This window comes from Crinia signifera, chromosome 3, assembly GCF_055691185.1.
Source record: "Crinia signifera chromosome 3, ASM5569118v1, whole genome shotgun sequence".
Classification (NCBI taxonomy): domain Eukaryota; kingdom Metazoa; phylum Chordata; class Amphibia; order Anura; family Myobatrachidae; genus Crinia; species Crinia signifera.
In genome coordinates, this window is record NC_139219.1 from 258359882 (window position 1) to 258384547 (window position 24666).

Below are 24666 nucleotides of genomic sequence, written 5' to 3' on the forward strand. Positions count from 1 at the left end.
TGTTTGACAAAAGTGAGAAGTTTATCAGACCTATCAAGGCTTGTAGGGGGAATTTTCAGTATACTAGACACAGATGATGCAAAATACAGTACTGTCTCTTTCTGTACCTTAACTTAGCCTGGTAACTCTACTGTATTACGGATTTAATAGCGATGGAAGTTGTGCACTGTCCGGCATATCAGCTGATGCTCAACTAAGTTTCCCATGAGGATCTACTTTACAGAGGTTAGCCATATGATTGTGAGTTATTTCTCAAGAGCAAGGGCAAGCTCAGGAATTTCACTGGGCTGATTTGCACACTGCCTTCCCCCAAACTACGATTTTTTCTCATATGTACATTTTGGCACATAATAAATACAACACAGTCTACAAATCTCACTGCCCTGAGAGATTTGTGGACTGTGTATGTGCAGTGCTAGAAATGGTTGTGTCTTCATAATAAAACTGATGTCGGGACTACAATGTGTATAATGTTCACCTGTGGCCCCTTAACCCTCAGTACTCGCTTAAAGAAGAAACTACCAGGGAGCTTAGATAATTACGTTTTTTTTTTTTGGGGGGGGGGGGTTTATACTGGATATATTTGCTCTGTGGGAAAGGCTGCCATATGTGAAGCAAATAAAAGCAGTGAGTTATCTATTTTCTGTAAATGCAAGGAAGTGCTGCAAGTGCTCACACAGCCATATGTTCATGTATTTAAGGTAAAAATAGTTTGTATACAAACACAAGTAGCATATATTTGCATGTACACAGTGTGTGTTGGATTGGGCTTAGACTCTTCTCAATGTCCATGCTTGTGATTAGCTTTTCAGAACTTTTAAAAAAAATAGTTTCAAAAACATGTCCTGCACTAACTACAGAACAAAGCATAATACAATATGGGCTAAAACATACCTGTAAAAATAAAAATGCAACTAATGTAAAACATAACTGATGTGATCTACTTTCTATGAGGCAGCGGACCACAATCAGGATACATATTTACAAAGTTTGATGGCCGACTTTTGAATTGAGTCGGCCATTTTGTGGGATGGACCACTATTTAACCTAACCATTCACAAGGAACTAGATACGTCAATGCATTAGATGGACACAACATGACATCAAATAATCTTAATTGTGAGAATGGAAGTTAATAGAGTCGCTAAATTCAATCTACACAACAATTACAATATTTATCTCTTTAACTGCAGAAACCCCATAATTATAATGTTTTGTATAAATAATTAAAAGAGCGCCAATTCAGTTGCTGCCTCAGGCAGTAGACTGCCTAGGCACACCCCTTAGTGGCATGACTACCATAATTACTAAATGCATACAACGCACAGCACACCTTGGGCATTGCTGAAAGCAGAGAACTTATTCAAAGTCTGCATTTAACATTTAGTCCCTTCTAAAAGGTGTAATTTATACTCTAAAGGACTAACACTGCCACATTATTATTAATATTATTATTATTATTATTACACCTGGCAAGAATATATACCGTATAAATATAACTTGTACACTTTTTTGCCTGCAAAATGTGGTGGCCTTATGCAGGTGCCTCATTTTTTGCCCACTTCTTCTTCCTCACAGTGTTCTGTTTCTGAATATCTGTTCATCGTGGTGCACTTGAAAAACTTGGCTAAGTGAAATAAAGCCATGAAGCTTCCAAGGAGGATGAGTGAACCTCAGTTTCATAACTAGATGATTTGGTTGATCGCAATACAATTACATTTACATGACTAAAAGACCACAAATATATATAAATTATTTCAGTATATATTTGTACATATATGTATATATATATATATATATATATATATATATATATATATATGATTATATTTTAGATTTGTACGTGTGTAAGTATATATAAATATGTGTAATTATTTTATTATATAAGTGTATAAGATATATGTTGTTCGGCACAGCAGAATTTAAAACTTATTGCTCTGTTTTCCGAATATTTAGGGGGCTACTAACCAATCGATTTCTAATTTACATTTTAAAGTCTGTGTTTGAAAAATGACAGGAGCTATTGGTTGGTGAGTTATTTCTCACAATTTTACCTCTTGCCAAGCTTTGATGGATACCATAATATGAATACCATGCAGTATATTGGAAGCAATAAATATCTTTTCCTAACATTTATTTCTCCCAGTTCCTTATAAAGCAATGATACATCATAAAGCGTAAAGCATTCTGTCAACAGTCTGTATTCATAACCGATTTTAAAAAATGCTTAAAACCCACAGCTAAAATACAGCTAAAAGGCGAAAATGACAAATTAACTGTACACCATAATGGTCAAGCACTTGCATAATCAGTAAACTGAAAGGAAAAGGAATACGTTATTGCACACACAGAAACAATTAATGTCATACTCATAAAAATATTAATGTAATGAAAAACTATAATACTAAAAGTATTACAATAGTTATTAGTTCTCTATTATATCTCGCTAACAATCATGTAAAATGATCTTTATGCTTTTCTTGAATCATTAGATCTCTGCAGAAATGACACGCAGCCGCATATGAATGGGCTGCATGCATTTATCAGATTTGTTTTTCCTTAATACCTATCCGAAATAATGGAATAGTATGTTTACTCACTTTCAGTGAATCAAAGCAGGCGATTACGTGTCCATTTTCAACTTGGCAGCTTTTCGATGGGTGTGCAAATTTACATTCTGTGTCTGGCCGTGAGCATGTCCCCCTTTGAAACTCCCGACACACCTCCACTGTAAGCCATTTTGTGTCCCGAATCTGTGCCATACTAACAGCCATACTTAAAACTTACAGGTAGTTAAAAACGTCTCAGAAGTAGAGAAATAAAGCCAAACTCCAACTGTCCTTTTTGTTTTTGTCTTTTTGTCGTGTGGTTTTTTTAAACTGTAAAACTCTGCGGTCTGTGTCTGCATACAGATGTCCCACTCTCGCTCTTCGCCGACAACCTTAGGAATAACAGATTATGTGTCCTGCAATGTTAAAATCATTTGGCGAATTTAAACAGTGGCCTGGAACTTCTCTGTACTCTCAGTAACCCATTTGGAGTTCTGATATTCAGCCCAAAATGCAAGCATGAAAACGTGGCAGCCCCTGTGCTGGCACAAACCTTCCAAGCTGCTCTCAGTAAAGTTTTCTGAAAGGTAATCTCCACGCAGCTGAACGGGCAATTCAACTGGGTTCTGCGGTGCGATGGGTATTGATTAGTTTGGCATATATAGATGCAGCACTATAGAACAGTAATGGGGATTTAACTCACTCTCCCTCTGTCTGTCTCTCCTTGATTCTTTAGCAGCTTAGTTTTGCAGCAAAATGTTTTTTTTCCTCTACTATATAAGAGTATAAAACTGCCTTAAGCACAAGAATTTCTCTTGATTAAGAACAGGATTAGGGGGGCTGTCTAGATGAGAAGGGTAGATGGGCTCTCGTTGCAGTGTAGCTGGCAGCAAGCAAGGCAAAAGCAGAGACTGCTCTACAAGCGGGTCCAAGCAGCAGAGACGTCAGGAAAGGCACTTCTTAGTACCAACCTGTAGAGAAAACAAACACGTTATAATGTTAACCAAGCAGCATTTTACTTTCTACTGCACACTTTACTCCCCTTTCCCAAGTACCTGCAGCGCAGAATCTAAGCTTGCCTGTATCTCCCCATGCAAAATACTTACAGAGTAGCATATTGCAGACAGCCATCGTAGATTTATTAAAAAAAAGGGGCTGTTTCCCTTGTGAAGCAATGCATGATAAGAAGATAACCAATCACAGATAATGTTGCAGCAATATTCTGGGCAGGAATCCAATAATGTGGGTTGTCTTATGAAAGGTCGCGCCTGTCAGAAGCTCATTACTATGCAATAAGCAAAGAATATATCCATCAGATGTAAATAATTCTTCTGCTCTAGCATTTGCATGTGAGTTTTGAATTTACCCGACATGCAGCATGCAGTTAGTGGGCTGAACCATGTTATTTTTCAATATAGCAGCCCTCCCTTCCCTCAGTAGGGGGAAAAGAAACAGGGAGAAGCAGAAGCGCTTGGAAAATCACTAGACGAAAAGGCAAGCCTTAAAACTGCAGATCACTTCCAGGCTGGCTCTTCTCCTACGCAGCCTGCTCTGCCTTGTATACAGTCTGCATTCAGTCTGCTACATCTCACACACACACACACGAGTATAGATGGAAAGGAGGGGTGTTTATAAATGGTACATTCTTCTGACCTATCACATTTACTTCCTACAAAACTATAAGCGTACAGTGCCTATGCACACAAACCTGCATTAGCCCGTGCTGTAGAGCCATGCTGCTCACAAAGTAGGCACTTTGTCCGGTATTGCAAAATAGTGTGAATAAGAACAAAAGTCATCTATCCTGACATTTATTTTCCCTAAGAGAAAACCAAAATAGCTTCAAACCACAAGAAGAAATGTAGCTAACATGTTAAACAGAGGGCTGGCTACATGTGATTCTCCCCAGTCCCAGGCATCACTGCTGTTCAGTCCTCAATGGGTTTTTTGATTCGAGAAACACAATAAACTGTAGCGCGGTGTTCCACTGCCAGAAAGTAGCTCTATATATTAACAACATGCAGGCACTGGTCTTGTCATATGCAAGCCATTATCTTCACACCTCTGGGCTTCTAGTTTTAAAATGGCATTTTACTTTTAGCATTTTTCCATTGCTTCACCACAAAATGGTGACACCTTGCCAGAATATCAAACACGTGGTAGCATCCGCCCTAATTTGATGACACATCTTTCTTTTTTTATTTTGCAATTCATTGAGACAGACTGCACAACACAGACAAGAAGTACGCGGTAGATGTGTAAAAGACAGCTCTTCACATAAATACTGCAATCACCTATGACATGAACACACAAACATGTGTCACACACAGGTGAATAAATGGCAACTGACAAAAAAAATAATCATACTGTATATTATGGTAAAAGTATTTAAATTCCTAAGATCGCAGATTTTTCTTAATCATTATAGGTCAGTGGTTCCTAAACTTTTTTTCAGTTGAAGGCACCCTTTGGGTCTCCATGATTTCTTCAAGGCACCGTAAAAACAAAAAAAGTAGTAGGGTAAAAATGTATTAACTTTTTTGGAAAAATAACATACATAAATCCCCCCTCCCCCCCCCCCCAAAAAAATAATATATATTTTGTATAGCTCCTGACTTCCCCAGCGGCACCCCAGCTCTATGTCTACCGTAAATTGCATAACCATACTTTTAGTATGGCGAGTGCGATACAATATCCCCCCCCGCGCTTTCCAGCCTGACCCTCTCCTCCCTATAGCATTGTACACATCACTTCTATTGTAGCATGCCCCCCCATTCACAAACACACACCTCTGTTTAACTATTCAGCACCTCACATACTACTACTCACTCAACAAATAGCAATTGCCAGCCAGCGCAGCGCTATTCTGCTCCTCACAGCTGCCAGGACCTCCTTGAGCCATCAGGACCCCGCAGCATATAGCTGCAGCATGCTTTCTCCAGCCCCCCTGCTAATTCCGGTCTCTTGTTAAACAAACTCCCTGCCCCTGACGCTGGCTGACTCATCCGAGCACATTCACCCACACAGGCTAACTGGCCATCGAAGTTCATCACGCCGGCAAATCCCCCCTTCCTCCCGGCGCAGGCAGACTCTCTCCCGCAAACCAACTCCGGCGCCTTCCACTCAATAAAAAAAATTACATGAAGCTGCCAGCAGGCTGATTCGTTAGGGCCATCATCCAAGGCACCCCTGTGACAGTGCTGCGGCACTCCAGCAAGCTGCAGCACACAGTTTGGAAACCGCTGTTATGGGTAGTTTGGGGGTTGAAATTCAATTGACTTCTTTGTAACAATGTAGCTTCCAATTATATTATCTTAGGTATTAACTGGCCGAATGCTGATACTGTACACCAAATTCATGCATACTGCTCTAAAATTCCCCTTTCACATTGCAAACACGGGTCAGACCTTGGATTGCGGTACCGGGTCTGGCATATTTATATTAATGGGCGACCCGGTTTAACCCTTCTTATAACCTGGCTTGAATTGCCGAGTTGCTCAACTCGGGTTATAAGGTTTGGTGCTTTCACACAGTTATGGCAGCAGCTTAGTAATATCCCAGGTCTGAGGTGCAGTGTGAAAGGAGCCTTATGGTGCCCACACACGCACCGATCCCGGCTGTGCGATGCTGTACGATGGGGTGCGCGCTCCCGAGGCACCTCATCGTACAGTACAAAAAGTATGTGCTGCACATACTTTTTGTACTAGCTTTTTCTAGCATAGCATCGCATCGCATGCACATCGTATGCACAAGGCATACGATGCGATGCTATGTGTGCTAGTTAAGCCCACAACGCACGCCGGGAACGGTGCGTGTGTGGGCACCTTTAGACTAGAAATGTCTTGTCTAGTATTCAAATAGTTATGTGCTAAATATCCAACACTATTAGCATCTTATCTTTTAGGTGATATCATTCAAGTATCATTGTAAGTGCTCTATGTCTACATAATAAAAAATTATGCAAGCTGCTAGGGGATGCTAATGGTAGTATGAGAAAGTTATAAGTGTCCTGAGTACTTTTTCTGCAACGTTCCTTATTGTTAAAAAAGTGCCCTTGAAATTGTTCACTGACACAAACAAAACCATTTAGCAGTGTTCCGGCGACACTACTGTGTATCACCAGTGACACCATGCATTGCATGTAGCTGTTCTCTATGCTGTGGCAGTTAATGCCAGTAAACCATCTGCTATAACAAGATATTTCAGCTAATCATATCCATATGTGGGGGGAAGGGGGTTAGGGGGGCATTTTCAACTACCGAAACAGAGCCTTTTTATTTTTAACTCTTAACATTTGTATTCAAAAAGGTTGATGACGATATTCACCAGGATGAATCATTGGCTTGAATTTAAAACTTCGCAAAAGTATATTTCACTCTGCTCAACTTGAAGCCATAGATTGACTTATATACATCTGATATCTGCCCTGGATTTCTGTAGCCCCAGCTAAAAAGCTCCTCAAATGAATATATTTTATTTTGGGGGGAATCAACCCAGTCCGTTCATCCCCCACCCTTCTTTTCCCCATCTTTGTCGCTCCTCCTCTTTTCTCTTTTTCTTTCTTTTTCACTTTATTGATTCTTGATTCCTGCTTTTCAAGGCGATATTTGTGATTACACAATATGTGAAAAATGTTGATCTATGTTTTACGTTTTGCAATGTGTGTTCTTTGGTCCTATATATGTTTGGACACCTTATTATATTTTGGAAAAAAATCTGAAATAAAGAATTTATGTGTCTATGTCAGTGGTTCCCAAACTGTGTGCCTAGGCACCCTGGGGTGCCTCAGGACACTTGCAGGGGTGCCTTGGGTTGGTAGACCAAGATCAATTCATAAATATTTATGGTCAATGTACCAGGAAAAACCAGTGCTGGTGGCTGCCAATCATAATATATGTGGACAAACAGAAGCAAATCCTGTCCCTCACCAGATAACTGACATATAATCACAATGCACTTAATGTAATTTTTTTTTCTTCAGAATTTCTCGATAAGAAGCATTTGGCCTAGGGGTGCCTTGAAAATATTTTGATGCTCTAGGGTGCCGTGATTCCAAAAAGTTTGGGAACCACTGGTCTATGTGGTGACCCTGTTAAAGGTCCTCCTAATTGATGCCATCTTTCTGGCTATACTGTATATTCATAAAGATACCTGTGTGCCAGAGTCTTTTGCTCTATAGCGTTATCTTTACAAATATATATAAGTGGGTAAGATATTTTGGATGGGGAGAGGGGTCCACAGGGACCCTATCATATCACTGGGAAGACATATCCAGGTATAGAGAGTGGCTTACTGTATGGTGATACTACTACTGTACATCGACCCCTAGCTGTTAAAGGTTATGGGTAATTGGGGCGACAGTGTCTATGTTGACTCCAAAAGGTCAACATGGTTTTGTCACTCTTTTGTGTGTGAATTTGTACATTTGAGCACATGGATTGGGTCAGGTGCCTCACTCCTCTACAACTTCACTTGCCACACATTACCATTCCCGAATGTTATCCACGTGAAGTATGAAAAAGCTTTGAAAAGTGAAATAAATTGGGAAAATCTCATGTTGACTATAGATTGTAAGCTTGCGAGCAGGGCCCTCCTACCTCTATGTCGGTTTGTTTCTACCTAGTTTGTTTAATCACTGTTGTTTCCAATTGTAAAGCGCAACGGAATATGCTGCGCTATATAAGAAACTGTGAATGAATAAATAAATTAATTAATATTGAACTTTTATTCATGTTGGCAAAAAGTCTGCATGCCCAATTAAAATGGGCACAAAAAAGACTAAAATGCAATAATGTGCTCCAATAATGAATCAATAGGTTGATTTACTGTTTCCATTTAATAATCACCTTTTGCTATACAGAATGGGTTTGAGGAGCACATGTATTTATATTCGCTGGAGGAATGAACTACTTGTACGCACCGGCTAGGGTCACCATTGAATGTAATCAACATAGGAAACTCTTTTCTTCTTGGGTTCGGGATGCAGTTTAAATCCCGGTGGTTGGGATCCCGGCGTTCAAAATCCCGACGCCGGAATCCCGAACGCCGAAATCCCGACACTTTCTCCCCCCGTGGGTGTCCACGACACCCTCGGAGGGAGAATAAATTAGTGTGCCGAGCGTAGCGAGGCACCGGGCCCGCTGCGTGTCGAGCGCAGCAAGCCCGCAAGGGGGGGCGATCCACGTCCCCCCCCCCTTGTCGGGATTTCGGCGTTCGGGATTCTGGCGTTGGGATTTTGAATGCCGGGATCCCGACCGCCGGCTTTTCATGCCGAATCCCTTGGGTTCACGTGGGAACACAATTACCATCCCTTTCAAATCTGTGTTTGATTAACAAGACAGAATACTCACTTAATCCTCAACTATTATAATGATGTAAATCTAGCTGTATGAGACAAATAACCTAAAACATATAGCACCTTATCTATCTATCTATCTAATCTATCTATTAATATACACATACATATATAAAAGGCTAACTACTCCTCACCTCTATGAGGTTAATTACCGTCACTGACCTTAGAGGCCAATCAACAGAACAAATTACTGCTTTGTGTGCTAAAAGATGTTATAACAGAAAGTGAAAGCAATTTTTGCAGCGAGACTGATCTGTTGCAAACTTGCTGGAAATGGACAGAGAGTTGTGATGAAAGAGATTGGAGGTACGTGCAGAGAGGGACTGGGGTGGGGTGGAGATTTTGGACCTTATTCTGATCGGTGCGTACTTTCCCGAATTCTTACGGAGCGGCCCGCACGCCACGCTGTGCGGACATCGTCTGTAGAAACGCCCCCCGAGCCTCCGCATGCGGACGGACTCACTGTTTAAGAAGAGGGCGTGTGTACGGACGACATACAAACCTTGCGTGTGCGGTGGACATGCACAGATTCGGCACGGTCTTACAGCGTTTGCACGGTCTTACCGCGTCAGAACGTACGGGAACCTGGCCGTACGCACCGATGCGGTTCATGTGAACATAACATACATCTATATACAGTATGTACATTTTGCTAATTTAAAGAGTATAAACAATTTACACATATACTGTTTAATTAACAAAATACACAGACAACTTCGAACTGTAATAAACAATTTATTAAAACTGTAACAACATTTTTTAATGAATAAAAAAAAAAAATCACTAAATAAGGTCGATAAGGTCTTGCAAATCGGCCATGACCAGCCGCATGTGGTCCCTCATTCTCAAGAGGGCCCCACGTATACCCTCTTCTGCTTGGGCTGGCTCATCTGTGGACATGTTAAAAAGGGTCAAATTAGTAATGATATTCATGCATACATTTAACATAGTCATACATAAATTAAATAAATGCAAGGTGACAGGTGTGTGTGTGTATATATATACAGGACTCGATGGGACCGGCACTCCAGGATGATCGGGGGTGAGCTGGCGCTGGTGCCTTCACAGCTGATCTCCAGCAAAATACAGACCCAGGGTAGGTGCGGCACTCAGCTCTCAAGTATTTTACTTGAGAGCTGAGTGCCGCACCTACCCTGGGTCTGTGTATATATATATATATATATATATATATATGTATATAGAGACATATATAACTATATATATGACACATACATTTATACATACATGCATACATCCTAGATGGAAAGCCTGTTTTTTTCCCCTCTACCCTTTACTCTGTAGAACACCTCACAGTCATAGTGCTCCTTCTGAATCCAAACCCACCCATGACTAAGCTCTGAGAAGCATGTCATGAGCTCCACCAATACCAACTCATCAAAAAGCGCTCAGTGTCTGTTATATGATGGAGCGCGGCATGGGACTTAGTCAACTCTCAGGAATGCACAGTACATTTGTGCAATCAAGCATGGCTTGCCTGCTGATGGTCTGCTCCATAAATCATTGTCATAATGCCAGTTAGGTGAAGCTGCAGCACTAACCCACTCCCATGCCCAAAATCATTACTAAGACCAAATCAACACACAATTATGGTGCCAACAATACATGCAGACCGCAGGGGGTGTTTAGCTAGAGGAGGGCCCAGGGGCACTGACCACTTGTTACTCCATTCTAAGCCACGCCTGTCCATACTCCATTTATGCCATACTTAATCTAGTTTAGAAAGATCAATCACCTGTAAACTCTATTCACCTATATGAGGCTACAGATTGTACGCTTGCAGCAGGGACATGTAACCCTTACATGAGCACGTCATCCCTTTCTTCCAGGATACAGATTAACTACACAGGTTCAGTGGCACTTAAAATCGACCTGAAAGCTATCCCCACAAACTTTGTAATTAACATGTGTCCAGGATGAAAGGGATGGTTTGGACACCCTATCTAACCCTGAAGTGTGTCTGTTGGTACCCAGTTTGTTGTATGACTTTATACTTTTGTAAAACACAATTGAATCACCAGTGCTACATAGTAAATAGTAGAGGAAAAAAGGAATAATGATTCTTTATGTATACATACCACTTTCGGGCGCCTGCACCACCTCACAGGCCTCCTCCGCCTCCTCCAGCTCCACCTCCTCCTCTTCTTCCCTGGCCTCCTCCACTGCCACCACCTCCTCCTCCACTGCCACCACCTCCTCCTCCACTTCCTCCGCCTCCCCTTCCTCCAGCACGACCTCCTCGGCCATCTCCACCGTCACCTCCTCCTGGGCCTGGGCCGCCTCTGCCTCCTTCCGTGCCTGTCTTGCTCGATCCCGTGCTGTGTTTGAGAGAAAAAAAACATTAGTGGCAATTAGGGGTCATTTGGACAGATGTATTAAGCCTTAACAAGCAATAAATGCAAAGGTGATAAGTAGAGATAAATGTACAGCCAATCAGCTCCTTACTGGCTTTTATCAAACACAGCCTGTAACATGGCAGTTATGATGTGACATTTGGGCCATTGTAAGCATCACAAACAATAATCCTACACAATGACATATGTTATCACCATTACAGGGTGTCAAACAGGAAGTAGCACACATATAGTGTATGCCATGTTTAACTCATGATCAGCCAGGTTACCTTATTGGCTTAAAGAAGGTCATGTAAGCAATAATGTACAAATGCCCATTTAATGTGTAAACACTCACATAGCGCAATCCTGGCCCTGATTTGCTGGAGCAAATCCGGCTGCCGACGCCTCAGGTCTGACCATCGCCGCTCCAGCTGAGCGATGGTCCTCCGCACCTGGGTGCGTGCGAATATGCGGCGGTGGGTTCGTAATAAATGGGCCCGCCCGCCCCAGCCTGGTCTCCATAACGGAGACCAGTGCCCTCAGCTCCGCTGGAGAGAATGGGGCTGCTCTCCCATAGGCCGCCATCTTAGCAATGGCACAATTCAAGCAATCATGTCCTGTAATTGGTTGTTCAGAGTGATATTTGGTATTAACTTTATTGTTCATTTTGTCATTAAGAGCGTGTATGCGCCACAACAGACGGCTAACCCATTGCATCGCCAAACCACACTTGCTGTACCTTTGCATAGTTGAGCAGACCATGCCATTACTTACTATCTCCTAAACAGACAGTGTGAAATAAGTTGGCAACCCATTATATATAATCTATTACATTCACCAAACATGGGTGAAAGCAACAGGTGAAATAGTCTGCATCACTAGCCAGTTACACCTAACTCTACAAGGTACTAAACTGCTTTATTATAGTGAAAGCTATACAGCAGAAACATAGCAAATAGTGCAAGACCTTTTCCCAATATTAGGCCATGGTGCCATGTGTACACTTACCTTCTACTGGGCTACACTAGAGATGTTGAATGAAATGTACCTAGCATCAAGCCAGAATTTGGAGACCTTTCACATGTGATTTGGATGCTAGCAATGATTACTATTGCCTAAGTGGTGGACTGGATTTACATATGGAATGGTTAGTGTCATTTGTACTACATACCAAACAAGTGCACAGTACAGATGTACATTCACATATACATTTCAAGTCTTACCACAGTTTTATTTGGTCATTGCAGTACAAATCTGCAATTAGCTACTAAATCAGACTTACTAAGTTTGCCAGGTTTTTTATTTTTATTTTCTGCAGGTAGGGGCGTGGCCTATGCGCCGCACGGTCTACGCTGCCGTACGGAACGCTGCCGTATGGAACGCAGGGTGTCGCTGATGTACGCCAATTACAGAAATAGGATATAAAGGTGTGTTACAAAACTGCAAGGTTGTTGCAAACATGGCTGGCTCAGAATCTGAGGAAGACCAGGTGTTGCAGGACCTGTTTGCCCACATGGACTCCAACACCAGCTATGTCCCCCTCAACCCAGACCAGCCATTGGGAGAACAGCAGCCAGATGGGCCATCTACATCAGGCCAATCGGCAGCTGGCCCATCTTCAGCCTCAGCAGAATCATTGGGAACACAACAGGTGGCTTCCCAACAGAGTAGCCTGGCCAGCACTTCGAGTACAGCGACAGGTGGCCGTGGCCGTGGCAGTGGCCATGGCAGTGGCCGTGGCCGAAATAGGGCAACAGAGGAACCAAGCAGCAGAAACATGGCATTCGAAGCGCAGGAGCTTGCCATCCTGGTACCCCGCGCACGGGATTGGATCGAGTGTCCACAGGACAGGTTGACACACACAAGGAGATGGAAGATTTGGGAGGACATAACGGCGGAGATTAATGCGGTGGCTCCACAAGTTCGTGAGACGGAGCACGTTAAGAAGAGGCAAGTTCATGTGTGTTACATTTGAGCAGTACAAGACCAGTAATGTTTACATTAGATGTTAGATGGAGTTGGTCAATGGCCGGTCACGTTGCTTGGAGCCACAGACATGTTTGCCATGTCATTTAATCAATAGTTATTGTAGGGTGAGTGTGAATGTATCTTCTAAGGGTTGTTTTTATATTTTCATTGAATGTAAGTTGTGTGTAATGAAGCACATGTTGTCATCTGTTGCAGATTGCAATGTGTGCTACAGCAAACATGAGGAGTGACATGTAGTAATATGTAAACTTTGATTGCAGGTGGCACGACTTCAAAACCAACCTCAAGAAGAAATTGACCCAGCGGTGGGAACACAGCCACACCTCTGGGGCTGGCCCCATGCCTGGAAAGCTGAAGCTCACCCTCTGGAGGAGATGGCAGAGTGCTGCATTAGAGGAGGTCCGGGGGGTGAGCACCATCGACAGCGAGGCCCCAGCGGAAGTAATGGCTTATTTTCTTGAAGGTAATTATTTGCCATGCCATAAGTAGCTGGTCCTAATTTTGCATGGAATGTGTTGTAATTGTAATTTTCTCTTTCACCAGCATCCCCACCGCTTGGTCCAGAATCTCTTGAGGTTGAGGAGTCTGTGCCACCTGCCACCAGTGCCAGGCCCGTGCAGCAGCAGCAGCCACCGCCCGAGGCCGAATTCGACAGGTGGGTGCAGGTGCTTTCCCATATTCACCAGCAGGGAGACTTGGCATCAGAGCGGATGCGTAGGACCGAGGAGGTCATGCAGGGTTTGGTCAGCACCCAGCAGACTATCGCTGGGAGCCTGCAGGCTATGGCTGCCACCCAGCAATCAATTGCTGCTAGCCTGCAGGTGCTGGCTGATCAAGCCCTGCGCCAAAATGACCTCCTCCTCCACCATAATGAGCTTATGGTGGAGCTAGTTGCCAGCAATAGGGTCCTATTGTCATCCGTTTTTGGTGCATTCCCACCAGCAGCACTCCCTGCTGGCAGAGGGGGAACACCATCCCCCCCCTCACCAGCATCTGCTCCACCTGGCCCATCATCAGAACGTGGCCGTGGCCGAAGAGCTGCTGCACGTGGCAAGGAGCCTACCAGGGGCAAACGTAGCCCGCAAATGAACTTGTGTCCGCATTAATCTCCACCCTTATGTCTTCCCAAATCTTTCATTGAGCTGTGTGTGTCAGCTTCCTGTGTCCAATTCCATGCAGAGGGTACCCACATTTGCCCTCGTTTTGAATGTCATGTTTGGTTCCCCTGTTGCCCTCTTTCGGCTACCATTACTGTCTGCTGTACTGGAAGTGTTGGTGCTATACTTTTATTGTGAAGCCACCTGATGTGTTCCTAATGATTCTGCTGTGGCTATGTATGTCAAAAATTCATTTATTTATTATATATTTTTTATTTTTATTCCTGGCATGGTACCTTTTAATTTGTTACGGTTTCCATTTTATTTTATAAGTTCTGGTAATAAATGTTTTTTTTTTTTTTTTCCCCAAATGTGTGGTTTAATTGATACATGTAGAAGTGACATGTCTATTTCTATTATTAATATTAAGTTGTGTCCATTATTTGCAGTGTAAAAGTGTGTGAAAAGTGCAGTATATATGTGTGTGTTTAATAATGATCCATTTAAGCTGCAATGGTTCCAATTGAAGCAGTGACAAGCGTGTAATTAATGAGTAATGAGTAAAGGAGTGGATTGTATTGTGTTCAGCTGACATTGGTTGTAGTGATTAGGCGTTCCGATTGCCTAGCGCATGAACGAGTGGTGTCCGCAAAGCAATACTTGCTTATGGACACCGCATATTTCTTGCCTTTTTGTTCGCGTGCATTCGGTGTGCTGTCCGAATGCACGCCTACCAAAATGAGTGCACTCCCTCGTGTCCGCCCATGTTTCCGCCCAGTTTAGCCCACTTTGAAAGTACGCCCCTGTGTAGTTCCGAATGACGCCCATAATACGCCCATATTTCCCGAGTGATTGCGGTGCACATTTCTGTACGGTATTGGGGAGTAAAAGTACGGAGACCATACGTGGCACATGCGCATAGCGTTCCCCACGCATGCGCAGACGGCTAAAAAACGCCATCCCAAAGTATTCGGAAATGTACGCATCGACCAGAATAAGGCCCTTTGTGAGCTAAAAACAGTCATAGCTCAAAGTGAAATGACATTGCAGAAGCCAACATTCTGACAGGCTAGGTTAGATGTATGTAATGCAATTTTAGCCAGCATGAAAAAGTCACAAGGAAAAAAATAAATACACTATTTTTGCTTCCAGATCACTAAAGATGGGTCATATGCTGCTAGCCCAGTGTTGTTCATTATCTGATCACTATGGAGGGCTACCATCTCTATATTAAGGCAGAAACATGAGTGTGTAGCATGTAGGTTTATAGTAACAGAAAAAAAAAATTATTATGATCTCAAGTAAATACAGTAATGGTTGGTGCTCATCATTCTGGAAAAGTTTATAAGGCCATTTCCAAACAATCTGAGGTCCATAATTCAACAGAAAGAAAGGTTACACTGGGAACACTGAATACTGTTGCCGGGTTTCTCAGGAGTGAATGTCCCAACGAATCCATGCAATTACCAAGTTGTATGATGCTGACAGTCTTCTATTAACAAGGTAAATATACAAGTTCATGATTCTACCAAAAGACCAGACAAGTGTAGCTTTCATGAGAACAATGTACTCTGCAGAGTTGTTTGACCTTAGTGACCTTGTACAAAATAGATACAATGTTTCCTTTGCTAGACAGATGGTGCAAATTTACAAGCTGGTTAACTACAGCAGGGGTTCCCAATCTTTTTTGATTCACGGCACCCTAGAGAATCAGAATTTTTTTCACGGCACCCCTAGGTCTAAAAATAATTAATTAGATTGGGTTTATATGCGATTCTTAGCGGCAGTTATGTGGTAAAGGGCAGGATTTGCTGCTGTTTGTACACATTCTATGATTGGCAGCCACCAGCACTGGTTTTGCTCATAAATAATTAACCATTAATAATTTGAGTTGGTCCTAGACCACCAAGCCGCGGCACCCCTGCATGTGTCCCGAGGCACCCCAGGGAGCCACGGCACACAGTTTGGGAACCACTGAACTACAGTAAAATCTGCTATATATACTGGATATCACCTAGATGACCATTTCTTTATAGTTCAACATTTATTATTATATTGTACTGTACGTCAATTACAAGAAAAAGTACTAATTAAGTGACTGGTCCACCATATACCAAAAGTATTAGATTCTGATATTGGGCCTTATTCTAGTTCAGTCTTAGAGGCAAATTCCTACTCATACCCCTTTCACTCCGCATTGTTAAATGGTATATTGCCGTTTTTTTCCCATTTCAAAACGTTTAAGGCTGCAGTGGGAAAGCGCCAGAGTTGATTTACCGGTTAAAGATAACCAGTATTTCAAAACGTTTAAAAAGCAGAGTCCTACACATTTCAGAGCCGTTTTTTATGCAGTGAGAATGGCTCTGAAACGGTATTTAGTAAAAACAACAGATTACAGACCTGTGATAGGCTGTCCCCTGCATTCTGCCTTGAAACGTGCTCAGGGGATTAAACGGGTTGACTGATGTGAATGGTACTTAAACGGTATTTAAAACGGTAATCTACTGCAATGTGAAGGGTCAGACCCGTTTTAAATATCTTTCAAAAATACCGTTTTTTGAAACGTTTTGGCAGTGTGAAAGCGGTATTAGATGGACAAAACCATGTGCACTGCAGGGGGCAGATGTAACAGGTGCAGATAGAATTAGATTTGGGTGAGTTATTTTGTTTCTGTGTAGGGAAAATACTGACTGCTTTATTTTTACACTGCAATATAGATCTCACTTTTGAAGAAAACCCCACCCAAATCTAACTCTCTCTGCACAAGTTATATCTTCCCCACCTGCAGTGCACCTGGTTTTGTCCATCTGAGACGAATTTTGCCTCATACAGGTGTATTCAATGCGGCCGGCGAGGGGGTTAAACGGTGGGGATCGACGGAAACAAGTGATCCTCGCCGTTTAACGCCGCTCACCCTATTCTACATTCCGGGGAAATCCTCACTGTCAGAGAGGATTCCCACAAACAGCGAGGCTCGCAGCTAATCCAGAGAGCCCGCTACATTTAGCTGTGAGCCTTGCTGTTTTAGCGGCCGCATACGCCATTTCCCCCTCGCTCCTAAAAACCTAGCGAGGGAGAAACGGCATGTGCTTGAATACTGACCCAGCTCGCAGAAAGCATTGAATTCACCAGTAAGAGTGAACTAGAATAAGGCCCATTGAGTGTTTTACAGCTGAAGATTGAACAGATTGTTTATGTCCAGCAATTGTGTTGTTATTAATATTTGGATTTCCTGTTTGTAATTCATTTGTAATTTTATTATTTTCAATACTGTAAGTTTTATATTTAGTGTAGGTTAAGTTATATATATAGTAAGTGTAAGTTTTATATATATATAGTACTGTTTTTCACACTGTTCTATGCACACACTGAATAAAGCTGGCAGAACAAATCATCCTGGTATACAGTGTAGCTGGGATGGAACATATAAGGCTAATAATATTCCTGGCAAAGTTTTGCGCCAAATGGGGAAAAAGTTCAATTTTTTTCACAGAACATTTTTTAAGGTGTAGCTAATTTGTCGAATAATCCTTTGTGAGTACATACTCTGCTGAAAGAAGGTCCGTTTTGGATTCAAGCAATAAGTACTGGGACATTGTAACAAGTGGTTTCTTACTATGGAAAAGGCAAAATTAACAAACATAGACATAGTGGAGTAAGGTACTGATGGCCTTATTAATCAAACAGTCCTATTGTGAAGACATTACTGTTCTTTATTCCTGGCAATATGCACTTATGGATCTCCTGCAATATTATGATGCATGATCATTATTATTATATTTCTGAGCCTACCAGTCCCCTGAAACAATGTTCCTAATTGACTTATTAATGAACTTGGACTTGATTTGAACTGCATTTCTCTTTTGTTACAATGAAGTGTTATGCCTACATGTATTATTTGTATTGCATTTGAGCATATTTGTGCATACTGTTTTCCAAATTGATCTTCTTAAAATTTTAAATGTTTTCTTAATGTCTTTTATGAAGGCTTCTCACAATTAAGTGCAGCTACAGTATATGGTTTAATAGCAATGTTTACTGAAACAACAGGGTGTGGGAACGGGAGGCTCCTTGCACCAATTTAAGATTTGTGGTGAAGAGTACAACTGTAAGTTAGTTCTGTGTACACGATTGGTTATCGTAATAAAGGAGATGATCTGGGGACTAAAATATTGATCCAATTAATATCATATTTCAAAATATTTTAGAAAAAGTGCAATGTCAAACAAGTTCTTTGAGGTATTCTCTTTCACTGCTCAAACATTTAAATAAAGATCGAAAAGTCTTCATGATAACAGTCTAGCTGACCGAGGCTCTTTAGAAAGGGAGACCGAAACAGTCTGTTGAGTTGGGCAGCCATGAGGCGGGCAGTGGGCTCCTGTGGACACCATGTCGATTGTCTGAGTTAGATAAGTAAACCTGCTGCTGTATCAAATACTTGCAATATGTTTCCATATGTTTAAAACGTTTTCCACTTTTTTCATAAACTTGATTTCTTCTTTCACTTTAAATTGGTGTGCGGATCTCTGTTTCCTGAATATGTTCTGTTTGGGAGCTGCATGTATATATATATATATATATATATATATATATATATATATATATATATATATATAGCATTATAGCAGGGCAAACTAATGACAAGCACACAAAATCATTTAATAGGAACAAAAAACAATTGTTTTTTGGCCACCCAGTAGCAATGAGTAACAGAGTAATTCAATGTTGCTCCAATTGGTTGCAAGTGCTGTGAGCACCCACATTTCTATATACGGCAAAACCAGATTATTTTGGGCACAACAAGTGCAAATAATTTATTAATTAATGGGCACCTCGAAAACATTTGAATAGCTCCATGGGGTACTCATTCATTATCACTGTGCTCAAAACAATTGCATTTACTCCTTAGGGTACCTTAGGGGGTCCTTGTCAAATAAACAACATGTTAAATAGATTTGTCGAGTCACAAAGTAATCAGAGAGGTTTCTAACTTCTGAATACATCCCATATGCTTAAAATAAAAAATCTCTTCCAACATTTAAAATTCTGCATTGAACACAGTGAGCAGTAAAATATATTCACTCGCAAAATGAATGTACTGTACAAAAAGATAAAAACTACTGTACTAGGGTTGAATATATGCTATTATCAGTCTTTTCCAAGTCTACATAGTGTAAAAATAAAGTCTTTGTTAGGTATCTGTCTGTTTGTTCAAGCCAATCTCGAGACCCACTGGACAGATTTTGATACTATATTCACAATTTTACAGAGCATTTCTCAAGAGATGTTTAGGTGTATGAAACATTAATCTATGTTCAGTGAGCCAATGGATGAAAGCCCTGTTTATTAATACAAAATGTAAGTTTTTTCTTTACGAAAGGTTACAGCTTATTGTTGTAAATTCTAAATTGTTCCCATGTAATGCTGGTGCGAGTCACTAGTTTAAGAATATAACAAAGGTTAAAAAAGTTGTATAGAATATGTTTCATGTAGAAAGTTAGAGTGTTCTTGCCATCATGATCAGTATCTTGACATCGCTCTGTAACATAAATGCAAAATCAGCACCACAGGCTCCAAACTATAGTTCCTCTCCATAATAAAACTTTAATATTGCAAGCTCCAGGAAAATGGGGATCTACTGGTTACTCACAATTATGCTTTGTTTTAAGTCCTAATGTATGTAAACTGGAGTCTCGGGGGGGGGGGGGGGATGCAATCTGGGATCACGGCTGTCGATCCCCACCGACAGCCGTGATCCTGGCCTGTTTGCAGTCAGATCAATCGCATAACGACAGACGGGATTCAATGTCCCGCCTGCCGATGGGCGCAAAAGGGGCGTGGCCATGAAAACGGGCTTGGGTTGTTGATCTGCGGCCCGGATAATGACAATCCACGGCTGTTATCGGCTTAACGGGCCCGACAGCTTCTGAAGTCGGGCCCGTTCTGCCGTGATCCCGCATCAATGCTGTCGTTAATGACAGCATTGAATAGGGAGCCGCTTTTTCCCACGTCGGAAATAGCACATTGCATACACCCCTTAGTTCTAAAAAATTTTACTCTTTAACCAGGAGCAGTAAATGCAATCGTATGACCTACTTATAGTCATGTGTTTAACTAATGATGGCATCAGGATCACACATCAAACAAAGACTGGAGCAAATATTTACACACAGCTTTCAGGATGGACTTAAATCTTTAAATGAATATTAAATAGCTTTTTAAGGTGATGTTTTAGAAGGTATTTAAAATATTGGCATTTATTATCCAAGTGCAAAATCTTGTACATTTGGAAGCCTTTTTTTTTTCATAAATTACAGTATTACTGCTTTGTTCTTCCTTGGTTAGAAGTATACAAAAGTGACACCTGCTTAAAAGACTATTACAGATCTGTCCACTTACTGTATATGTAGCCTCCCTGCCCGTTAAACATCTCTTCAAGTCACTTGTAAGAGCCAAACATCTCTTGACTTTTTTCTTTAAAATGTGTCTTACTGATATGCGGCATGCCTTTAATCTGCATGTGATCATTGCTGAATCTGCATATGAAATGATACATTGCAGTGTAATGTAGCATTTCGTAGATACAGGCGTGATCGCACACAGACTTTAGGTATATCGTTTTATTAAGCAGAGTCTGTTTGTGCATAGTGATGCGAATAGCATGCATTTTCACCTAAAAAAAAGATGGTCAATGGTAACAGAACCTGTCAGCTCCCTCAAGCCATGCATCTCCCACTGCTTGGCGTATTGAGGCAAGATGTATGAGGATACATCTTTAACTGCAAATGCAAGAAGTCTTCTATAAAATACCCACTGGTCACATTCTGGAGAACACATGTAGAACTTTAAATAACTTGTAAGTATTTAGCCATGAATGAGGGAAGTGTTCATTTCACAACACACTCCTGGTCTGTCAGAGACTCCTTCTCAAGCTAAACACCTAAACAACACTATGCAGAACTTGACTGTACAGGAAGTGCAACATACATGTCATAGAGGACATACACATAACAGGAACTTCTGTTTAAGTGCTCTGCAATCTCTAGATTGCTACAAGCATACATATAGTCGATGCGGTCAAAAGTTTGACACAAGCAATTGTTTTTCTGTTGACTAGGTGCTTCATGAACATCTTAGATGTGTAATTAAACTGGAACTATCACACTGTGCATGGGCTGCATATTATACAGTTCCATTCCTTCCAAATAAAGATCAGATTGCAATTTAAATTGAGGAGTTATAATGATATCGCTTCTATTAATACTATTATCATTTTATTATATTTATCTTTTATGTAAATGGCTCCACAAGGGTTCCACAGTGCGCAATTTAGCAGTAACACATAATGTGCCAAAGGAATCGAGCCCATTTATTAAGGAAAAATGAGACGTTATTGCTCAGTTACCATTTTCCACAGTTCGATTTGGAACGTGGTCTCTACTTATTTATTATTATTGGTTTACCAGCTATGTATTTACTGTAATGCACACATATTATGCAGCGCTTTACAGGGACTATTCAGTCAGCCACATCACATTCACAGCGTATAATCCAGTTGGTTGTACAATAATGTAGAAGTATAGGCAAAACATTTACAATTTCAGTGTTGTTTTTCTAATGTTCTTCAACAAGAATTTTCTAACTGCTTTCATTCTATTTATGCATTCCTTTCTTTATACAAATAGCTATTGCTATTGTTATACTTCAGCATAAACTTTTCTCATGGAAGAAATATTGATTTTATCTGTATTTTTAGCTGGTCGTTGTAATACTGTAGCAGCAGACCATTTGCACATTGTGGGGGTGGGGAAACCTAAACCTAATAAAATCACAATTTCTTTAAAGATATAGGGGGAGATTCTCTAAGAATCCCCGCCCCCCTTCGCCTCTCTTCGCATTTATAATTATCGCATATGCAGTAACATATGCGACAATTATAGCAAAGGACAGCTCTTGCGTTAAGAGCTGTCCTTTGCGGTGAGAGTCTCCGGGTCCCAGCAGCTCCCCCCTCCCTCACACACCCGGCACTGCTGCTGCTGCGCCGGGCTCTCCTCCTCCCTGCACCCGGAAGAGGGTCAGTGCAGGGAGGAGGTCACAGGTCCGGGCAGCACAGCTCTGTGCTGCCCGGACACAGGTCAGGGGGGAGGGGGCGATGTGGGGCGGCGGGGGTCCGTGCGGGGCGGTCGTTGCGGGGCGGCGGTGGGATGCGGTAGAAGCCCATTGGCTTCTATGGGGCATCGCCAGATTTTTCTGGCGATGCCCCCCGCCGCGGTAACCCGACGGGGGATGCTTACAGCATCCCAAAATGCGGTAAAAACCCAGATAACTGGGTTTTTACCGCATTTTTCGCTTAGAGAATCTCCTCCTTAGTTGGGATTTCAGCCATACAGTATTTACAGCCCTACAAAAACAATTAAAATTTACTGTGGTCAAAACATTGGCAAAAATCAGTGCTGGTGGATTACAATCATAAAATCTGTGAACAAACCAAATCAAATCCTGTTCCTCAGGACTTAATTAAACCTAAGGATGACATAGAAATACAATGAATTTATTTTTATATTATTTCTTCATTCTACATAAGACATTTTTGACCTAGGGGTGCCGCAAAACAAAACTCTAGTGCTCTGGGGTGCCGTGATTCAAAAAAGATTGGGAACCACTGGTAATGACAAAATAATTTTCCTTTTAGAGCCCTTTCCAGCATAGTCATTAATTTATACCACTTTTACACCAAAACTGCCGGGTCGCACCCAGATTTTCGGACCCGTATGCGACCCAGCAGTTGTTCCCTTTTACACCAGCATCCCCCGGCATTATGCCGGGTAGGGGACGCCCGTGAATTTGGGCGCTTAGCCGGCGCTCGGAGATGACATCATCTTCAAGTGCCGGGAAACCTACCGACTGTCACCCCCTCAATGACGACGGACACGCTGGGGGCAAGCCCAGCATCCAGGTAAGCTTCTGGGCTGCCCCCAGCCTCCATGTGCCCCCAGCCTGCATCCATGAGGTGAATGAATGCCGCGCACAGGCATCCATTCACCTCTGCTGCTGTCTGCATAGTACCGCAGATAGCAGCGGAGGCTGTACGCAGCCCCTGCCCAACCTCCGGACTGACATTAGGGTGCTGCGGTCCGGAGGTTGGGGCTCCCTGATTGGAGGAAATGGGTCCATGGGTCGAATGACCCGGGTCACCTATTTACACGGCCCCTGACTCCGGGGAAGCACCGTGTCCGACCCTGAACATTTGCCGGGTCGGAAACCGGGTAACAGGACCCGGGTTTGTTTTTTTTGCCCTTTTACACCAAGCCCCGGCCCGGACTGGAGCGGCAATAATCCGGGTCGCGGCTCTGGTGTAAAAGGGGTATTTTAATGACTTTGTGGAGATGTGATATTAAAAAATGAACAGCAAGGTGGATCCTCAGCAATGACCTATAAAGTTCCCCCACCTCTTTTGCAGATGAAGTATTACAACAAACTGGCATTACAACACATATCGGTTATGAACATAAACAGCAAAGGGTAATTTTGTCCCTTCCCTGCCTGCAAGCCTTTTAGGATTATAAAAAAGGAGCTGATTAAACATGTCTAGATGCACAAATGTACATTGTAAAGTCTATCAGACTTAATAAGCACCTCCTTTCAATATTAAAATGAATGTACTGTATGTATACAGTTGAAGTTCTAAAAGCTAAAGAAGTATCTAATTGTTCTAATAGCAACTTTTCTCACAGAGTAATTGAATTATTATGGTCATATTACTGGGGCTGCACACAAAGCACCCACAGGTAGTAATTTCTAGAAAAATACAGCATGATTGACCTACCCATATGGTTGTGTGTTACACTCCGCTAAGCCATGCTCCACCAGCTATAACCGAAGATGTAACATGATGGGCTAGGGAAGTGGTTTTATGACTGGGCTCTGGCTACATAAGAAAGGGAAGTGAAAAAGGAGAAGGAGGATAGTGAAGTCAGGAAGTTCTCAGTTTATTTATACAAAACATCAATTTGTAAAGGTTGCAAGACTGGGGATACTTAGAGATCCCTGCTGTACATTAATTAGCAATTACACTGAGCTGATGGTCATCACATATTTGTTTAACACTTCTTTCTTCATGTATCGTAAGCAAGTGAAATGTGGAAGATCCATTGCTGAAAGTAGAATGGACTCCTCATAATGAGAATATGATGGTTTGGAGCTGGCACCTAATCTGTGTGGAGTTTTTCAATACATTGTCTGTAAGGTTGTCTATAATGGCTTCTAGCGGTAGGATATAATGATTATAAGATCCATTATTATTATCATCAACTATTTATATA

The 24666-nt window shown here is 41.8% G+C and overlaps 1 protein-coding gene across 19 annotated transcripts in view; it reads right to left on the minus strand.

Moving 5' to 3' along the window:
- MBNL1 (muscleblind like splicing regulator 1) overlaps window positions 1-24666 on the minus strand; it is a 153292-nt gene that overhangs the window by 121217 nt on the left and 7409 nt on the right. For 15 of the 19 annotated variants that reach the window (XM_083177927.1, XM_083177932.1, XM_083177931.1 and 12 more), the window contains exon 2: window positions 2601-3520. The exons of 1 other annotated variant lie outside the window; for it this stretch is intronic. In XM_083177927.1, coding sequence (XP_083034053.1) covers window positions 2601-2774 — 174 coding nt within the window. In that variant the 5' untranslated portion in view covers window positions 2775-3520. Of the gene's footprint in view, window positions 1-2600; window positions 3521-3604; window positions 4102-24170; window positions 24193-24666 lie in introns of those variants that run through there. 3 more of the 19 variants (XM_083177917.1, XM_083177915.1, XM_083177916.1) reach the window with 3 other exon arrangements.